Genomic DNA, 18,998 nt, shown 5'->3' with positions numbered 1-18,998 from the left:
TCAGTCCACTTATGATCCGATTTACAAAAATGCTTCTTAGTACCAGGTGTAAACAAGGCCTTGGACAGCTACCTAGTTGGGATACAACAGTTAAGGGATTAATGCTTAAATGAAAGCAGTCTACATTACTGGGACTAGCCTGAAATTTAAAAAAATAAATTACCAAAATTCAGTATCAACCAATCCTTTATCCCAACATATGATTCTATACTTGCGTGACTGTAAAAAAAGCATTACAAAAAGCCAACGAGTGACCTCAGAGGGTTTTGGGCGTCAATATATGCAGTTATGCTAGTCCAGCCATAAAGTCGTATGTAAAGCCTCAAACAGAGAGAAGCTAAAACTTTAATTTGATATGTGAAACGTGAACATGGGCCCAAGTTAACGACTAGAACTTGGCAAATAGTAAAGTTGTAGCGTGGCCACATAAAGGGGATATTTATAAGATGGCTTATTAAACTGATTAAAGAGTTATACATGTCAGATGTTCTTATATTAAAGAATCCCTGGGTTTTTGTTGCCCCTGTCGAGTGTTGGTCTTACTGTTTTTTTTTCTGAGCAAGAGTCTTGATCGTTACACCTGGGAATCCCTGTGACGTCATACGCAGGCAGTCATGGCCTAATGGTTACAGAGTTGGACTGGTGAGCCAAAGGTTGCTAGTTTGATTCCAGTACCGGCAGGAAATGACTGAGGTGCCCTTGAGCAAGGCACCTAACCCCCAATCACTCCCCTGGCACCACACAGGCTGCCCGCTGCTCTGGGTGTGTGTATCCACATTTGCAATGTGTGCGCACTAACTTGGAGATCAAATTCCAAGTATGGGTTATCATACTTAACTTCAGCTGATCAACTTCACTTCTGTTAAGGGAGCAACTTTACTATTGCTCTTTTGGATTAGCGATTGATCGCAATACACAGCTTGGCTGTCATTGACAGACTTTGTGGAGATATACTTGCTGGATTATTTCACCTTGTAGATCACTTCACAGGACAGCACTGTTCATCATGTGCACAGACTTAAACAGCTTACCGGTGAGGCCGATTCAACGCATACACAACATTGGACTGGAACACACAATTACATTTTTGTATACATTGATTTTCAGTGCTTTCTATTTAATACACTTTGGTTTGTCATTTGAGCTTGCTTTTTTGTTTACATTGTGAGCAATTCTATCCAAAGCTTTCATAGAGGGTCTAAAACATTTTGTGGTGTATCCTGCCTTGTATAGGCAGAATGTTACAAAGTTACATGGCTTAGGCAGAAACTTGGCTTGTTTAGTTCAAGTCAAGAATCTCAATGCACAAGAAAAAGGCTTAGTAGTGCAGAAGTCAAACTGAGAACAGTCATGAAACATCCAACTCCAGACAGAAATGAATACCAAAGAGAAACAGGTTGAGTTTCATGAAGTTTATTAAAACACTAAAATTCACTTGACCAGGTTAACTTGTCCACTAGACACCACAGTTTGCCCACTAGAGATGGTCTTGTCGTGAGTGTCTCTTCCTGTAAAAAGTGGTTGAAGCATGAGGGGCATTTCAGTCAAATTCTCAGTTCCTGAAGTCAACTTACAGCAAGCACTCACTTTTCCTAGTGCAGCTTTGCTCACAGGAGCCAGAGGAGGGATGGCACACCGCTGTACTACAGTGGATGAAGACCTAACAGAGGGGGAAAGGGTTAAGCCATAGAATTCACTGTAAAAAGCACTAATATTAAGGGTTGAGGTAAGGCTGTAGAGCATACGGTTTCCTGCAGAGGAGCCAGTGATGCTGGATCTACAAATGTGAACATCTTCACAACAAAGCGCTTGTAGTGGGTCGGGAACTGAAGACCAGATGATCCAACCACTGGAACCAATGTGGTCAGGTAACGATCATCCTGGTAAGGGCATCTGAAAGGCAAAGAGGCACTCAGAAATGCCTTACAGCACACTAGATGGAAAAAGACTGGCCTTACTCACCCATCAACCAGAAGATCCCATTGGGGTAGACTGAGTGGGCTGGGGGTTGATGTCGCCCAGCAATGTCCCAGCATCAGGACAATGTTGGGGTCGGTCCTCTCCAAAATGTGCACCTCAACATACACAGGCTCCCGCAGGACTTTTGTAACTGGATAATCAGCGTCACTGTAGTAGGACGTGTACGCCTCGTCCCCTGAGGAAGAATGCAGTGTTTAACTAGAAACTGGAGCTTTAGAAAGGCTTTAGGCATACTTGGGACAAACACTTACCTTCTGCACAGCCTTTGGTGACACATTGACCATTTGCCAGTCTAAGCTCCACCCTGAGGGGTCCAGGAGCAGCTACTGGTGGAGGTGGAGGAACGGTGTTGACCTCCACAACCAGAGCTTCCACAGAGGTACCAGAGTACCTACACTGGAAGAGAAGCCTGGACAACAAACAGTGAGCTTGTAGCATTTGTCAATGATTCACATTTATGATAAAGCATACATCACTTACTCAAAATGGCTGTCCCTTGTAATGGAACCAAGTGGTCCGATACCCACTTCATATGAGGAGGTCATTCTGTTTTCATACACCACATACCCACTGTCCTCCTGCAAATAGTAACATTGTTGGCATCCAATCCATTCTAAGCCATGCAGAACAAAACCACAAGCAGCTACTCACCATCATGCTTGTGCCACACGCAGTGACAGGGAACTGGTATATAGCAAAGAAAGGTGTGGATCCCACAGGACTGCAAGCTGGATCACTTCCATCCAGGAGACGGACTGAATCCAGGCTCAATCGAGGCAGCGTAACATCTCTAGCCACCACTACCACAAACTGACCATCTCTTATACACTGGACAGTCACTGGAACGAGTTACAAGAGCAGGTTATTGCTGAGGATCAGTTTAACATGAATGCCTCTACATTGACTCTACACTCTTACCTGCCTTCCCATAGTAACACTGCTGTCCATTAAAGCAGCAGTTGATAGCAGCACACTCCGCACCACTGATACCAGGTGGTCCACATTGAATCTGCTCATAATCAGCTACAGTACACTTGTCAAGGGGCTCTGCCTGTGCCACTGGCTGCTTAGGCTGAAACTGCTGAGGAAACTGTTGACCTGACTGAGGAAACTGTTGACCTGACTGAGGAAACTGTTGACCTGACTGAGGAAACTGTTGACCTGACTGAGGAAACTGTTGACTAGCTTGCTGTTGACCTGACTGAGCAAACTGTTGACTAGCTTGCTGTTGAACTAACTGAGGAAACTGTTGACTAGCTTGCTGTTGAACTGACTGAGGAAACTGTTGACTAGCTTGCTGTTGAACTAACTGAGGAAACTGTTGAACTGACTGAGGAAACTGTTGACTAGCTTGCTGTTGAACTAACTGAGGAAACTGTTGAACTGACTGAGGATACTGTTGACTAGCTTGCTGTTGACCTGACTGAGGAAACTGACTAGCTTGCTGTTGAACTAACTGAGGAAACTGTTGACTAGCTTGCTGTTGAACTAACTGAGGAAACTGTTGACTAGCTTGCTGTTGAACTGGCTTTTGAACCTGCTGAGAAAACCGTTGACTAGCTTGCTGTTGAACTGGCTTTTGAACCTGCTGAGTAAACCATTGACTAGCTTGCTGTTGACCTGACGGAAGAAACTGTTGACTAGCTTGCTGTTGAACTGGCTTTTGAACCTGCTGAGTAAACCATTGACTAGCTTGCTGTTGAACTGGCTTTTGAACCTGCTGAGTAAACCATTGACTAGCTTGCTGTTGACCTGACGGAAGAAACTGTTGACTAGCTTGCTGTTGAAATGGCTTTTGAAACCGCTTGTCAGTTTGCTGGAACATCAGCGCTTGAGGATTCTGGGGCGGATCACTCCACTTCGGAAGAGCATGACTGAAAGCACAGAACCAAACACAAAGTGCCAGAGACTGAACAGCCCACCAACTTCCTGCCATTGTTCAACACCTAGTCACACTGCTGAGGTGCTGCCCTTTGGTCCTTTTTGTACTCTACAGACGTTTGGCTAATTAATGATAATCCCTCCCTCTTCATTAAGTCATAATTCTCCAGACTTGCACGAGTGGGAGTTTATGCAACTAGGTGATTCTATTGTTTCTTAAGTCAATTTTCCCCTTTTGAACATACATAAAACCACATTGAGCTGAATTCAGAATAGTATGCTAGTACTATTTCTGCCATTCTGAATTCAGCCTTTTTTATATTAGATGTTTTAGCTATTCTGGATTGTTTTTTTTTTTTGAAACACATCATAGTTTTCTCATGGCAACAGGCCTGTATATTTTAAGAAAGTTTAAATCACACCTGCTAGCGCACTTCTTAAAATGTTTACGTACAAGGTCAGTAGGCAGTAGAGTACACCGTTTTGCGGCTGTTCGAACACATTCAACCACATGAGCATCTACTTTGTGAAAGCAAAATGGTCAAATGTGTTGGACTACCTCTGGAAGTGGCCAAAAATAGACAAGCTCAAAAAAAATAAAATAATTAGCCCCTTTTTTACACCTTCATTTACCTCAGTCCACTTATGATCCGATTTACAAAAATGCTTCTTAGTACCAGGTGTAAACAAGGCCTTGGACAGCTACCTAGTTGGGATACAACAGTTAAGGGATTAATGCTTAAATGAAAGCAGTCTACATTACTGGGACTAGCCTGAAATTTAAAAAAATAAATTACCAAAATTCAGTATCAACCAATCCTTTATCCCAACATATGATTCTATACTTGCGTGACTGTAAAAAAAGCATTACAAAAAGCCAACGAGTGACCTCAGAGGGTTTTGGGCGTCAATATATGCAGTTATGCTAGTCCAGCCATAAAGTCGTATGTAAAGCCTCAAACAGAGAGAAGCTAAAACTTTAATTTGATATGTGAAACGTGAACATGGGCCCAAGTTAACGACTAGAACTTGGCAAATAGTAAAGTTGTAGCGTGGCCACATAAAGGGGATATTTATAAGATGGCTTATTAAACTGATTAAAGAGTTATACATGTCAGATGTTCTTATATTAAAGAATCCCTGGGTTTTTGTTGCCCCTGTCGAGTGTTGGTCTTACTGTTTTTTTTCTGAGCAAGAGTCTTGATCGTTACACCTGGGAATCCCTGTGACGTCATACGCAGGCAGTCATGGCCTAATGGTTACAGAGTTGGACTGGTGAGCCAAAGGTTGCTAGTTTGATTCCAGTACCGGCAGGAAATGACTGAGGTGCCCTTGAGCAAGGCACCTAACCCCCAATCACTCCCCTGGCACCACACAGGCTGCCCGCTGCTCTGGGTGTGTGTATCCACATTTGCAATGTGTGCGCACTAACTTGGAGATCAAATTCCAAGTATGGGTTATCATACTTAGCCGTCACTTAACTTCAGCTGATCAACTTCACTTCTGTTAAGGGAGCAACTTTACTATTGCTCTTTTGGATTAGCGATTGATCGCAATACACAGCTTGGCTGTCATTGACAGACTTTGTGGAGATATACTTGCTGGATTATTTCACCTTGTAGATCACTTCACAGGACAGCACTGTTCATCATGTGCACAGACTTAAACAGCTTACCGGTGAGGCCGATTCAACGCATACACAACATTGGACTGGAACACACAATTACATTTTTGTATACATTGATTTTCAGTGCTTTCTATTTAATACACTTTGGTTTGTCATTTGAGCTTGCTTTTTTGTTTACATTGTGAGCAATTCTATCCAAAGCTTTCATAGAGGGTCTAAAACATTTTGTGGTGTATCCTGCCTTGTATAGGCAGAATGTTACAAAGTTACATGGCTTAGGCAGAAACTTGGCTTGTTTAGTTCAAGTCAAGAATCTCAATGCACAAGAAAAAGGCTTAGTAGTGCAGAAGTCAAACTGAGAACAGTCATGAAACATCCAACTCCAGACAGAAATGAATACCAAAGAGAAACAGGTTGAGTTTCATGAAGTTTATTAAAACACTAAAATTCACTTGACCAGGTTAACTTGTCCACTAGACACCACAGTTTGCCCACTAGAGATGGTCTTGTCGTGAGTGTCTCTTCCTGTAAAAAGTGGTTGAAGCATGAGGGGCATTTCAGTCAAATTCTCAGTTCCTGAAGTCAACTTACAGCAAGCACTCACTTTTCCTAGTGCAGCTTTGCTCACAGGAGCCAGAGGAGGGATGGCACACCGCTGTACTACAGTGGATGAAGACCTAACAGAGGGGGAAAGGGTTAAGCCATAGAATTCACTGTAAAAAGCACTAATATTAAGGGTTGAGGTAAGGCTGTAGAGCATACGGTTTCCTGCAGAGGAGCCAGTGATGCTGGATCTACAAATGTGAACATCTTCACAACAAAGCGCTTGTAGTGGGTCGGGAACTGAAGACCAGATGATCCAACCACTGGAACCAATGTGGTCAGGTAACGATCATCCTGGTAAGGGCATCTGAAAGGCAAAGAGGCACTCAGAAATGCCTTACAGCACACTAGATGGAAAAAGACTGGCCTTACTCACCCATCAACCAGAAGATCCCATTGGGGTAGACTGAGTGGGCTGGGGGTTGATGTCGCCCAGCAATGTCCCAGCATCAGGACAATGTTGGGGTCGGTCCTCTCCAAAATGTGCACCTCAACATACACAGGCTCCCGCAGGACTTTTGTAACTGGATAATCAGCGTCACTGTAGTAGGACGTGTACGCCTCGTCCCCTGAGGAAGAATGCAGTGTTTAACTAGAAACTGGAGCTTTAGAAAGGCTTTAGGCATACTTGGGACAAACACTTACCTTCTGCACAGCCTTTGGTGACACATTGACCATTTGCCAGTCTAAGCTCCACCCTGAGGGGTCCAGGAGCAGCTACTGGTGGAGGTGGAGGAACGGTGTTGACCTCCACAACCAGAGCTTCCACAGAGGTACCAGAGTACCTACACTGGAAGAGAAGCCTGGACAACAAACAGTGAGCTTGTAGCATTTGTCAATGATTCACATTTATGATAAAGCATACATCACTTACTCAAAATGGCTGTCCCTTGTAATGGAACCAAGTGGTCCGATACCCACTTCATATGAGGAGGTCATTCTGTTTTCATACACCACATACCCACTGTCCTCCTGCAAATAGTAACATTGTTGGCATCCAATCCATTCTAAGCCATGCAGAACAAAACCACAAGCAGCTACTCACCATCATGCTTGTGCCACACGCAGTGACAGGGAACTGGTATATAGCAAAGAAAGGTGTGGATCCCACAGGACTGCAAGCTGGATCACTTCCATCCAGGAGACGGACTGAATCCAGGCTATATCGAGGCAGCGTAACATCTCTAGCCACCACTACCACAAACTGACCATCTCTTATACACTGGACAGTCACTGGAACGAGTTACAAGAGCAGGTTATTGCTGAGGATCAGTTTAACATGAATGCCTCTACATTGACTCTACACTCTTACCTGCCTTCCCATAGTAACACTGCTGTCCATTAAAGCAGCAGTTGATAGCAGCACACTCCGCACCACTGATACCAGGTGGTCCACATTGAATCTGCTCATAATCAGCTACAGTACACTTGTCAAGGGGCTCTGCCTGTGCCACTGGCTGCTTAGGCTGAAACTGCTGAGGAAACTGTTGACCTGACTGAGAAACCTGTTGACCTGACTGAGGAAACTGTTGACCTGACTGAGAAACCTGTTGACCTGACTGAGGAAACTGTTGACCTGACTGAGGAAACTGTTGACTAGCTTGCTGTTGACCTGACTGAGCAAACTGTTGACTAGCTTGCTGTTGAACTAACTGAGGAAACTGTTGACTAGCTTGCTGTTGAACTGACTGAGGAAACTGTTGACTAGCTTGCTGTTGAACTAACTGAGGAAACTGTTGAACTGACTGAGGAAACTGTTGACTAGCTTGCTGTTGAACTAACTGAGGAAACTGTTGAACTGACTGAGGATACTGTTGACTAGCTTGCTGTTGACCTGACTGAGGAAACTGACTAGCTTGCTGTTGAACTAACTGAGGAAACTGTTGACTAGCTTGCTGTTGAACTAACTGAGGAAACTGTTGACTAGCTTGCTGTTGAACTGGCTTTTGAACCTGCTGAGAAAACCGTTGACTAGCTTGCTGTTGAACTGGCTTTTGAACCTGCTGAGTAAACCATTGACTAGCTTGCTGTTGACCTGACGGAAGAAACTGTTGACTAGCTTGCTGTTGAACTGGCTTTTGAACCTGCTGAGTAAACCATTGACTAGCTTGCTGTTGAACTGGCTTTTGAACCTGCTGAGTAAACCATTGACTAGCTTGCTGTTGACCTGACGGAAGAAACTGTTGACTAGCTTGCTGTTGAAATGGCTTTTGAAACCGCTTGTCAGTTTGCTGGAACATCAGCGCTTGAGGATTCTGGGGCGGATCACTCCACTTCAGAAGAGCATGACTGAAAGCACAGAACCAAACACAAAGTGCCAGAGACTGAACAGCCCACCAACTTCCTGCCATTGTTCAACACCTAGTCACACTGCTGAGGTGCTGCCCTTTGGTCCTTTTTGTACTCTACAGACTTTGGCTAATTAATGATAATCCCACCCTCTTCATTAAGTCATAATTCTCCAGACTTGCACGAGTGGGAGTTTATGCAACTAGGTGATTCTATTGTTTCTTAAGTCAATTTTCCCCTTTTGAACATACATAAAACCACATTGAGCTGAATTCAGAATAGTATGCTAGTACTATTTCTGCCATTCTGAATTCAGCCTTTTTTATATTAGATGTTTTAGCTATTCTGGATTGTTTTTTTTTCTTTGAAACACATCATAGTTTTCTCATGGCAACAGGCCTGTATATTTTAAGAAAGTTTAAATCACACCTGCTAGCGCACTTCTTAAAATGTTTACGTACAAGGTCAGTAGGCAGTAGAGTACACCGTTTTGCGGCTGTTCAAACACATTCAACCACATGAGCATCTACTCTATGAAAGCAATCTGGTCGAATGTGTTTTATTGTCATTTACCTCAGTCCACTTGTGATCCAATTTACAAAAATGCTTCTTAGTACCCGGTGTAAACAAGGCCTTGGACAGCTGGGATTAAACAGTTAAAGGATTAATGCTTAAATGAAAGCAGGGGTCCATTCTTCGTACGTCGCTAACTCACTAAGCTGGATTTGATTGTTGGCGATTTGGCATTATCTTGGATTGTTTGGTTCTTCGACGCTCATCCTGGACTTGCTGCCATAGCAACAGGTGCATAAGCTGAAACCTGCTCGCGAGCAGGCTTATTTCATGTTAACAGGATTAGATCCCGGCTTTATAAGCGGAGGTGATACCAGAAGTCTTTCGCAGACATGTCTTGTCCGTTTTTACGACAGGAACCTGTTGCTGAAGGTGCAAGAATAATTCGCAGAGCTTTTCGAATTAATCACGTTTTGCGAGATAGACAGGATCCTTTAGCGCAGTGCGATAATCTACTTATTGAGAGATATCATTTTTCTCGTGAGGGTGTCATATACATTATTAATTTGTTGGAACCACGTTAAATGTTCGACTCATCGGATTCAGGCTTTAACAACGGCACAAACTGTTTGTATTGCATTGAGATTTTTTGCGAGTGGCTCTTTCCTTTACACTATTGGAGATGAGGAAAACTTGGGGAAAAGTGCCGTCTGTCGTGCCATTCGCAAAGTTTATCTGGCACTCAAGCAGTTTTTAGGGGGTTTGTGGTATTTCCAAGCCACTTAAGACCACAGGTTGTGAAGCAGAATTTTCTTGCTATTGCAGGTACATTATAATTGTTAATGAAGATCATGCAACCATGACCATGACAAAAAGTAGGACTTACAGTATTTGTTCCTCAGGCTTCCCCAACGTGATTGGTACCATAGACTGCACACACGTCCCCATCAAGGCCGCACCAGGCCCCAATGAAGGGGATTTTGTGAACCGAAAGGGATTTCACAGTGTAAATGTGCAGGTAAATTACTGTTACGATTCTTAATATTCCAGATTAGTAATATATCAAATAATTAAAAAAAAGAATGTAATCAAAAAGTATGCATTTGACTGACTAAAAATATCTTAGATGGTGTGTGACTCCATCTCCTACATCACAAATGTGGAAGCAAAATGGCCTGGTTCTGTGCATGACTCCAGGATTTTCAGAGAGTCACATTTATGCACATTATTTGAACGTGGTAAGGAAAAATGTAATATCAAGCTCACTGTATTACATAAATTTATTCTATTATTTTTATTTTTTTTATTTATTATTTTAGCCTAACAAAACTGCATTTTTCCATTAGGTGCTGGGAAAATTTCAGTGTCTGAAGGGTCTGAGGGTTGAACCTGACAGGGCCTGTGAGATTATTGCATGTGGCATACTCCACAACATTGCCACCATCAGAAAGGAGAGGACCTGTGTGGTGGAGATGCAGCCTGATGATGACCTCCAGCCTGATGAAGACCTCCAGCCTGATGATGACCTCCAGCCTGATGATGACCTCCAGCCTGATGATGACCTCCAGCCTGATGATGACCTCCAGCCTGATGAAGACCTCCAGCCTGATGAAGACCTCCAGCCAGATGATGACCTCCAGCCTGATGATGACCTCCAGCCTGATGAAGACCTCCAGCCTGATGATGACCTCCAGCCTGATGATGACCTCCAGCCTGATGAAGACCTCCAGCCAGATGATGACCTCCAGCCTGATGAAGACCTCCAGCCAGATGATGACCTCCAGCCTGATGATGACCTCCAGCCTGATGAAGACCTCCAGCCTGATGATGACCTCCAGCCTGATGAAGACCTCCAGCCTGATGATGACCTCCAGCCTGATGATGACCTCCAGCCAGATGATGACCTCCAGCCTGATGAAGACCTCCAGCCTGATGAAGACCTCCAGCCAGATGATGACCTCCAGCCTGATGATGACCTCCAGCCTGATGAAGACCTCCAGCCTGATGATGACCTCCAGCCTGATGATGACCTCCAGCCTGATGATGACCTCCAGCCTGATGATGACCTCCAGCCTGATGAAGACCTCCAGCCAGATGATGACCTCCAGCCTGATGAAGACCTCCAGCCAGATGATGACCTCCAGCCTGATGATGACCTCCAGCCTGATGAAGACCTCCAGCCTGATGATGACCTCCAGCCTGATGATGACCTCCAGCCAGATGATGACCTCCAGCCTGATGATGACCTCCAGCCTGATGATGACCTCCAGCCTGATGATGACCTCCAGCCTGATGAAGACCTCCAGCCTGATGAAGACCTCCAGCCTGATGAAGACCTCCAGCCTGATGAAGACCTCCAGCCAGATGATGACCTCCAGCCTGATGAAGACCTCCAGCCTGATGAAGACCTCCAGCCTGATGAAGACCTCCAGCCAGATGATGACCTCCAGCCTGATGATGACCTCCAGCCTGATGATGACCTCCGGCCTGATGATGACCTCCGGCCTGATGATGACCTCCAGCCTGATGATGACCTCCAGCCTGATGATGACCTCCAGCCTGATGAAGACCTCCAGCCTGATGATGACCTCCAGCCTGATGATGACCTCCAGCCTGATGAAGACCTCCAGCCTGATGATGACCTCCAGCCTGATGATGACCTCCGGCCTGATGATGACCTCCGGCCTGATGATGACCTCCAGCCTGATGATGACCTCCAGCCTGATGATGACCTCCAGCCTGATGAAGACCTCCAGCCTGATGATGACCTCCAGCCTGATGATGACCTCCAGCCTGATGATGACCTCCGGCCTGATGATGACCTCCAGCCTGATGATGACCTCCAGCCTGATGAAGACCTCCAGCCTGATGATGACCTCCAGCCTGATGATGACCTCCAGCCTGATGATGACCTCCGGCCTGATGATGACCTCCAGCCTGATGAAGACCTCCAGCCTGATGAAGACCTCCAGCCTGATGATGACCTCCAGCCTGATGATGACCTCCAGCCTGATGAAGACCTCCAGCCTGATGAAGACCTCCAGCCTGATGATGACCTCCAGCCTGATGATGACCTCCAGCCTGATGAAGACCTCCAGCCTGATGATGACCTCCAGCCTGATGAAGACCTCCAGCCTGATGATGACCTCCAGCCTGATGATGACCTCCAGCCTGATGAAGACCTCCAGCCTGATGAAGACCTCCAGCCTGATGATGACCTCCAGCCTGATGATGACCTCCGGCCTGATGATGACCTCCAGCCTGATGATGACCTCCAGCCTGATGAAGACCTCCAGCCTGATGAAGACCTCCAGCCTGATGATGACCTCCAGCCTGATGATGACCTCCAGCCTGATGAAGACCTCCAGCCTGATGAAGACCTCCAGCCTGATGATGACCTCCAGCCTGATGAAGACCTCCAGCCTGATGAAGACCTCCAGCCTGATGATGACCTCCAGCCTGATGATGACCTCCAGCCAGATGATGACCTCCAGCCTGATGAAGACCTCCAGCCTGATGATGACCTCCAGCCTGATGAAGACCTCCAGCCTGATGATGACCTCCAGCCTGATGATGACCTCCAGCCTGATGATGACCTCCAGCCTGATGAAGACCTCCAGCCTGATGAAGACCTCCAGCCTGATGATGACCTCCAGCCTGATGAAGACCTCCAGCCTGATGAAGACCTCCAGCCTGATGATGACCTCCAGCCAGATGATGACCTCCAGCCTGATGAAGACCTCCAGCCTGATGATGACCTCCAGCCTGATGAAGACCTCCAGCCTGATGATGACCTCCAGCCTGATGATGACCTCCAGCCTGATGATGACCTCCAGCCTGATGATGACCTCCGGCCTGATGATGACCTCCAGCCTGATGATGACCTCCGGCCTGATGATGACCTCCAGCCAGATGAAGACCTCCAGCCTGATGATGACCTCCAGCCTGATGATGACCTCCAGCCTGATGAAGACCTCCAGCCAGATGATGACCTCCAGCCTGATGAAGACCTCCAGCCTGATGATGACCTCCAGCCTGATGAAGACCTCCAGCCTGATGATGACCTCCAGCCTGATGATGACCTCCAGCCTGATGAAGACCTCCAGCCTGATGATGACCTCCAGCCTGATGAAGACCTCCAGCCAGATGATGACCTCCAGCCTGATGAAGACCTCCAGCCTGATGATGACCTCCAGCCTGATGAAGACCTCCAGCCTGATGATGACCTCCAGCCTGATGATGACCTCCAGCCTGATGAAGACCTCCAGCCTGATGAAGACCTCCAGCCTGATGATGACCTCCAGCCTGATGATGACCTCCAGCCTGATGATGACCTCCAGCCAGATGATGACCTCCAGCCTGATGAAGACCTCCAGCCTGATGATGACCTCCAGCCTGATGAAGACCTCCAGCCTGATGATGACCTCCAGCCTGATGAAGACCTCCAGCCTGATGATGACCTCCAGCCTGATGATGACCTCCAGCCTGATGATGACCTCCAGCCTGATGATGACCTCCGGCCTGATGAAGACCTCCAGCCAGATGAAGACCTCCAGCCTGATGATGACCTCCGGCCTGATGATGACCTCCGGCCTGATGATGACCTCCGGCCTGATGATGACCTCCAGCCTGATGATGACCTCCAGCCTGATGAAGACCTCCAGCCTGATGAAGACCTCCAGCCTGATGAAGACCTCCAGCCAGATGATGACCTCCAGCCAGATGATGACCTCCAGCCTGATGAAGACCTCCAGCCTGATGATGACCTCCAGCCTGATGAAGACCTCCAGCCTGATGATGACCTCCAGCCAGATGATGACCTCCAGCCTGATGATGACCTCCAGCCTGATGAAGACCTCCAGCCTGATGATGACCTCCGGCCTGATGATGACCTCCGGCCTGATGATGACCTCCGGCCTGATGATGACCTCCAGCCTGATGATGACCTCCAGCCTGATGAAGACCTCCAGCCTGATGAAGACCTCCAGCCTGATGAAGACCTCCAGCCAGATGATGACCTCCAGCCTGATGAAGACCTCCAGCCTGATGAAGACCTCCAGCCTGATGATGACCTCCAGCCTGATGATGACCTCCAGCCTGATGATGATCTCCAGCCTGATGAAGACCTCCAGCCTGATGATGACCTCCAGCCTGATGAAGACCTCCAGCCAGATGAAGACCTCCAGCCTGATGAAGACCTCCAGCCAGATGATGACCTCCAGCCTGATGAAGACCTCCAGCCTGATGATGACCTCCAGCCTGATGAAGACCTCCAGCCAGATGAAGACCTCCAGCCTGATGAAGACCTCCAGCCAGATGATGACCTCCAGCCTGATGAAGACCTCCAGCCTGATGATGACCTCCAGCCTGATGATGACCTCCAGCCTGATGAAGACCTCCAGCCTGATGAAGACCTCCAGCCTGATGAAGACCTCCAGCCAGATGATGACCTCCAGCCTGATGAAGACCTCCAGCCTGATGAAGACCTCCAGCCTGATGAAGACCTCCGGCCTGATGATGACCTCCAGCCTGATGATGACCTCCAGCCTGATGAAGACCTCCAGCCTGATGAAGACCTCCGGCCTGATGATGACCTCCAGCCTGATGAAGACCTCCAGCCTGATGAAGACCTCCAGCCTGATGATGACCTCCAGCCTGATGATGACCTCCAGCCTGATGATGATCTCCAGCCTGATGAAGACCTCCAGCCTGATGAAGACCTCCAGCCTGATGATGACCTCCAGCCTGATGAAGACCTCCAGCCTGATGAAGCTGATGATGACCTCCAGCCTGATGATGACCTCCAGCCTGATGATGACCTCCAGCCTGATGATGATCTCCAGCCTGATGAAGACCTCCAGCCTGATGAAGACCTCCAGCCTGATGATGACCTCCAGCCTGATGATGACCTCCAGCCTGATGAAGCTGATGATGACCTCCAGCCTGATCATGACCTCCAGCCTGACAGGGCATGGACAGAATTTTGGAACACCATTTTTGATTTTTTTTTTCTTTTCTTTTTTCTTTTTTTTTCATTAAATTAATAATAAAAGACAACATGCTTAGTTCCTTGTTTTATTTAAATTATTCTTTATCAAGAAAAGCCAGTGATGGTCATCTTTTGCCTGCAATAAGAGATGTTGTTATGCAAGGTCAGCAATAGTACTCTGTGTGAAATAGTGCATTAGCACTTACTCTGAAGTTGCTTTTGAAGCAACTCAATCTCTAGTTTTTTCTTCTTTAAGGTGTCAAATTCTATTTCTCCCCTTGTTTTTTGTTTTTCCAGGTCAAAATACTCAATTTTCTGTTGTAGACTCCGTTTATATACGGATATCACCCTGTGCCATTTTTGGATAAAAAAAAAATAATAATCAGCGCAAGCCTCATGCAACAGAAATAAAAAGGAAAAGTACTACACTGCCCACCTCTGTATCACTTTGTGCTGTAGGCCTTTCTTCCTGCAACTCATATTGCAGTCAGAAATAACATGTACACAACTATAAATTAAGTAAAGTTATTTATGCACTTACAAGTACTTCCTCCAAAGGACAGTCATCTGAGAGGGTTTCTTCACTGTCCTGTGCAAAAGAAACAAATGGGCATTACAAAGTGTTGCACTTTCTTCCCTTTTGATGTAATGTTAGAAAAGTCCACTTACTGCACATATTCCACTTTCTTGGGAACAGGTAAAAGTGTTGGTGTATTGTGTAAAACTGCACAAAAGAGGAGAACTCAATGGCATTACAATGACCTACACTAGGAAAAAATGTGATCAATAACTCATGGCAAAATATTTGTACATTAAAGGAGAACTCCGGTCAATTTTAACATTGAGCTCATTTTTTTGTAAATTTGGAGTGCTGTCAGTACAGAGAACAACGACAGAAATCGGTGTTGCCTACACCGTGTTATCCTCTTTTTAAAATGTGCACCCTGTTGACTTCAATGGGGCAAGTACTAAACCTGCTTTTAGCCTCTTAACATCCTTGATGTGTCATTACAAGTGCACAGGTCATGTGAGTGATTCCTTCAGAGTGAACACGGGTGAATCTGACTGCAGTAGATGTGAAAGATATTAATAAAAATGATGTTTATTCAGCCAGCGCACATACCTGTATTTACATCCTGTTTTCGGCTGAAGTCCACAGTAGTCGATTGTCGAGTTCACGCGCATGATTGTACGTACTAAACCTATGCGCGTGAACTCGACAATCGACTACTGTCGAAAAAATGAGCTCAATGTTAAAATTGACCGGAGTTCTCCTTTAAGTTCAGCAGTTTTCACCTTCACGAGTCAAAGCAATTGATCATTACTCAATATTTATCAGCTGAAATTACTGTACCAGCCATTTGGATTATAGGCATACTTAATTTAATGCAGCAACTAATTATTTTACAGTGTAGCAAGAGAATTTAAAGCTCATTTACCAGTAATGAAGGTGTTGCTGCTACTGGCCCCAGGGACGATCTCCACAATGGGTTCACCTTTAACCCCAGGGCCAGCTCTTCTGCCGGGGTGTAATGTGGGTGTAACGATAACCAGCTGGAGTGCCCTCGAGAGCCACCAGAGGGCACTCCACACCTGACTCTAATGTTCACTCACAGACTACATCTCCCATCATTCTCTGCCTGGACTCATCAGCACTCATTATCACATTCACCTGTATCTCATCTTCTTGTTTAGTTCACCCCATATAAGCCTGGTTCACCCCATCACTCACTGTGAAGTTTTGTATGTTGTTGCACTGCATTCCTGAGCGTTTTCCCTGGTTTCTTGTCTCTTGGTTTTTGGATTTCTTGCCTGTTCCGTGGATTACTCTTTTGCCTCTTACCCCTGCCTGTTTTGTTTGTTTGGACGGCCTACCTGTGTTTTGACCTTTTGCCAGTTTATTGGATTACGTGTCTGGATTGCCCCTTCATTAAAGCTGCATTTGGATCTCTACCTTCGTGTCTCCGAGCAGTTTCGTAACAGTGGGGGTGCAGGACCGACACCTGTTTCTTTCAGCTCAGCCTTTTTCTTGGTTGCTGTTATAAACAGACAAACACATCATTTAACAGTGTTTTTTTGTAAAAGAGACAAAACAGTAGAAGTAGAAAAGATTACCATTTTGAAGAATATTCTAGTCCTTCACTTTTACTTGTTCTCATGTTCTAGTGGGTCCTGAGGTGGCTCTGACATTAAGCAATTATGACATTATTAAAATACAAGAATATATACTGTAATAAGTGATAGAACCATAACATGGTGAGCACTTACGCATTTAGTTTGTCTGCTACTTTTTGCCAGCCCTCTCTCCTGGCTTTTGCACACTTTGAGGTGTTCCCTGGCGTTTTAATTAAGTTTTCAAACTCAGCACAACCTTCAAGCAATAACTCTTGCTCTGCTGAGGGGAAAACTGAGCGTGCTCTTTGGCCACGCTGAGCAGCCAATAGCAGCGTTGCTGATCAATGTTCTTACTGTCGACACATATCCCCTTTTAAACCAGCGCATGAACACGCAGTTATCTCAGATAACTCAATCCAGCTATACTAATCATATCCGGCAGGTGTGTTCGAAGAACCTGATTAGCCGGATCGTGATTAGCACAATGATATCATCTTGGATATCTCATTTGATCTCGGATGTTTTAAGCAACATATAAAGAACGGACCCCTGAACTTGAATGATAATACTGGCCTATGGAATAACTTTACCACAAACGACCAGCCCGTTGATCAAAGTGCCCAACTTGTCTACCAGAAGAGCTGGTTTGCTCCCATTATTGATTTGGGTCTCATTGTTCCTTCATTGGGTAACCTAGTCTCTGAGGTGTCAACCTGTCTTTTGAAAATCATATTTCATATGTTACAAAAACAGCCTTTTTCCACCTTAGAAACATTGCTAAGCTACGTAATATGCTATCTGTTTCTGATGCAGAAAAGTTAGTTCATGCATTCATGACCTCGAGACTAGATTACTGTAATGCTTTATTAGCTGGTTGTCCTGCATCCTTAATAAACAAGCTACAGTTAGTCCAAAATGCCGCCGCTAGAGTTCTAACTAGATCAAGAAAATATGATCATATAACACCAATTTTATCATCACTACATTGGTTACCTATAAAGTTCCGTATTAATTACAAGGTATTGCTACTGACTTATAAAGCCCTAAACGGCTTAGCTCCAGTCTATTTAACGGATCTTCTATCGCCCTATAATCCATCACGCTCTTTAAGATCAATAAATTCGAGGCTTTTGGTCATACCTAGGATATCCAGATCCACCAAAGGAGGGAGAGCATTTTCACATTTAGCTCCAAAACTCTGGAATAGTCTTCCGGATACTGTTCGTTGCTCAGACTCGCTCTCCCAGTTTAAAACTAGATTAAAGACGCATCTCTTCAGCCAGGCATTCATATAATACTTTTAATCTTACAGTTAAATCCGGCCTCTAGTTCATAAACGCCAGAGGAGAACTGGCCCCCGACTGAGCCTGGGTTCTCCCAAGGTTTTGTTTTTCTCCATTAGGTCTCCTGATGGAGTTTTTCGGTTCCTTGCCACTGTTGCCTTTGGCTTGCTCAGTTGGGGATATTTGGGGATATTTAATTGAATTAATCAATCAATGATACTATTGATCAGCATTACCAAACGTGGACGTTCCACTAGAAACAAACATTGATGTATTGTTTTAATTTATTACTGTGAAGCTGCTTTGATACAACCTATGTTGTGAAAAGCGCTATATAAATAAACTTGACTTGACTTGACTTGACTCTTTCAAGTCCTCTATTCTTGACCTCAATGCTAATGCAGGTATTTATCTGAAGGATTACTGGATGCGTGTAAGTGTAAATGCGTGTTTCAGGGATTGAAGGCCAAGCTTGATGGAAGCACTAGCCTGACCACAAAAAGTGGATTGAAACTGGCCTCTTCTTTGTCTTTGGAGAATGCCCACATTGGCGGTAATCAGGAGAGTAGCTTGACTCTGGAAGACATCTATGAGGCTGTATTGTCTGTGGACACAGTTGCTAAGATTAATCTGACAAGCTTCACTATTGATGCCACTCATCAACTTTCTGCGGACACCAAGGCCCATCCAAAGGCAGCATCAAACTTAAAGATCAAGT

General features: G+C 45.5%; 2 protein-coding genes across 2 annotated transcripts; both read right to left on the bottom strand.

Moving 5' to 3' along the window:
* Positions 1 to 1,679: 1,679 nt before the first annotated feature.
* LOC307168928 (zona pellucida sperm-binding protein 4-like) lies at positions 1,680 to 2,997 on the bottom strand (the record flags this gene model as incomplete). Its single annotated transcript, XM_079889233.1, has 6 exons — positions 1,680 to 1,893; positions 1,963 to 2,155; positions 2,232 to 2,389; positions 2,461 to 2,558; positions 2,632 to 2,826; positions 2,899 to 2,997. 6 exons carry the CDS (start codon positions 2,995 to 2,997, stop codon positions 1,680 to 1,682), a joined length of 957 nt encoding a protein of 318 aa, XP_079745359.1.
* Positions 2,998 to 5,909: 2,912 nt separating this feature from the next.
* On the bottom strand, positions 5,910 to 7,303 carry LOC307168927 (zona pellucida sperm-binding protein 4-like; the record flags this gene model as incomplete). Its single annotated transcript, XM_079889232.1, has 7 exons — positions 5,910 to 6,013; positions 6,093 to 6,165; positions 6,251 to 6,398; positions 6,468 to 6,660; positions 6,737 to 6,894; positions 6,966 to 7,128; positions 7,297 to 7,303. The coding sequence occupies 7 exons, from the start codon at positions 7,301 to 7,303 to the stop codon at positions 5,937 to 5,939; spliced, it is 819 nt and encodes a 272-aa protein (XP_079745358.1). The 3' UTR covers positions 5,910 to 5,936.
* Between the last annotated feature and the right edge of the window lie 11,695 nt (positions 7,304 to 18,998).

The sequence above is a fragment of the Squalius cephalus genome (genome assembly GCF_949319135.1).
Source record: "Squalius cephalus genome assembly, chromosome: 12".
Lineage (NCBI taxonomy): Eukaryota > Metazoa > Chordata > Actinopteri > Cypriniformes > Leuciscidae > Squalius > Squalius cephalus.
Note: the sequence above shows the minus strand (reverse complement) of the source record. Positions and strands in the feature narration are given on the sequence as shown.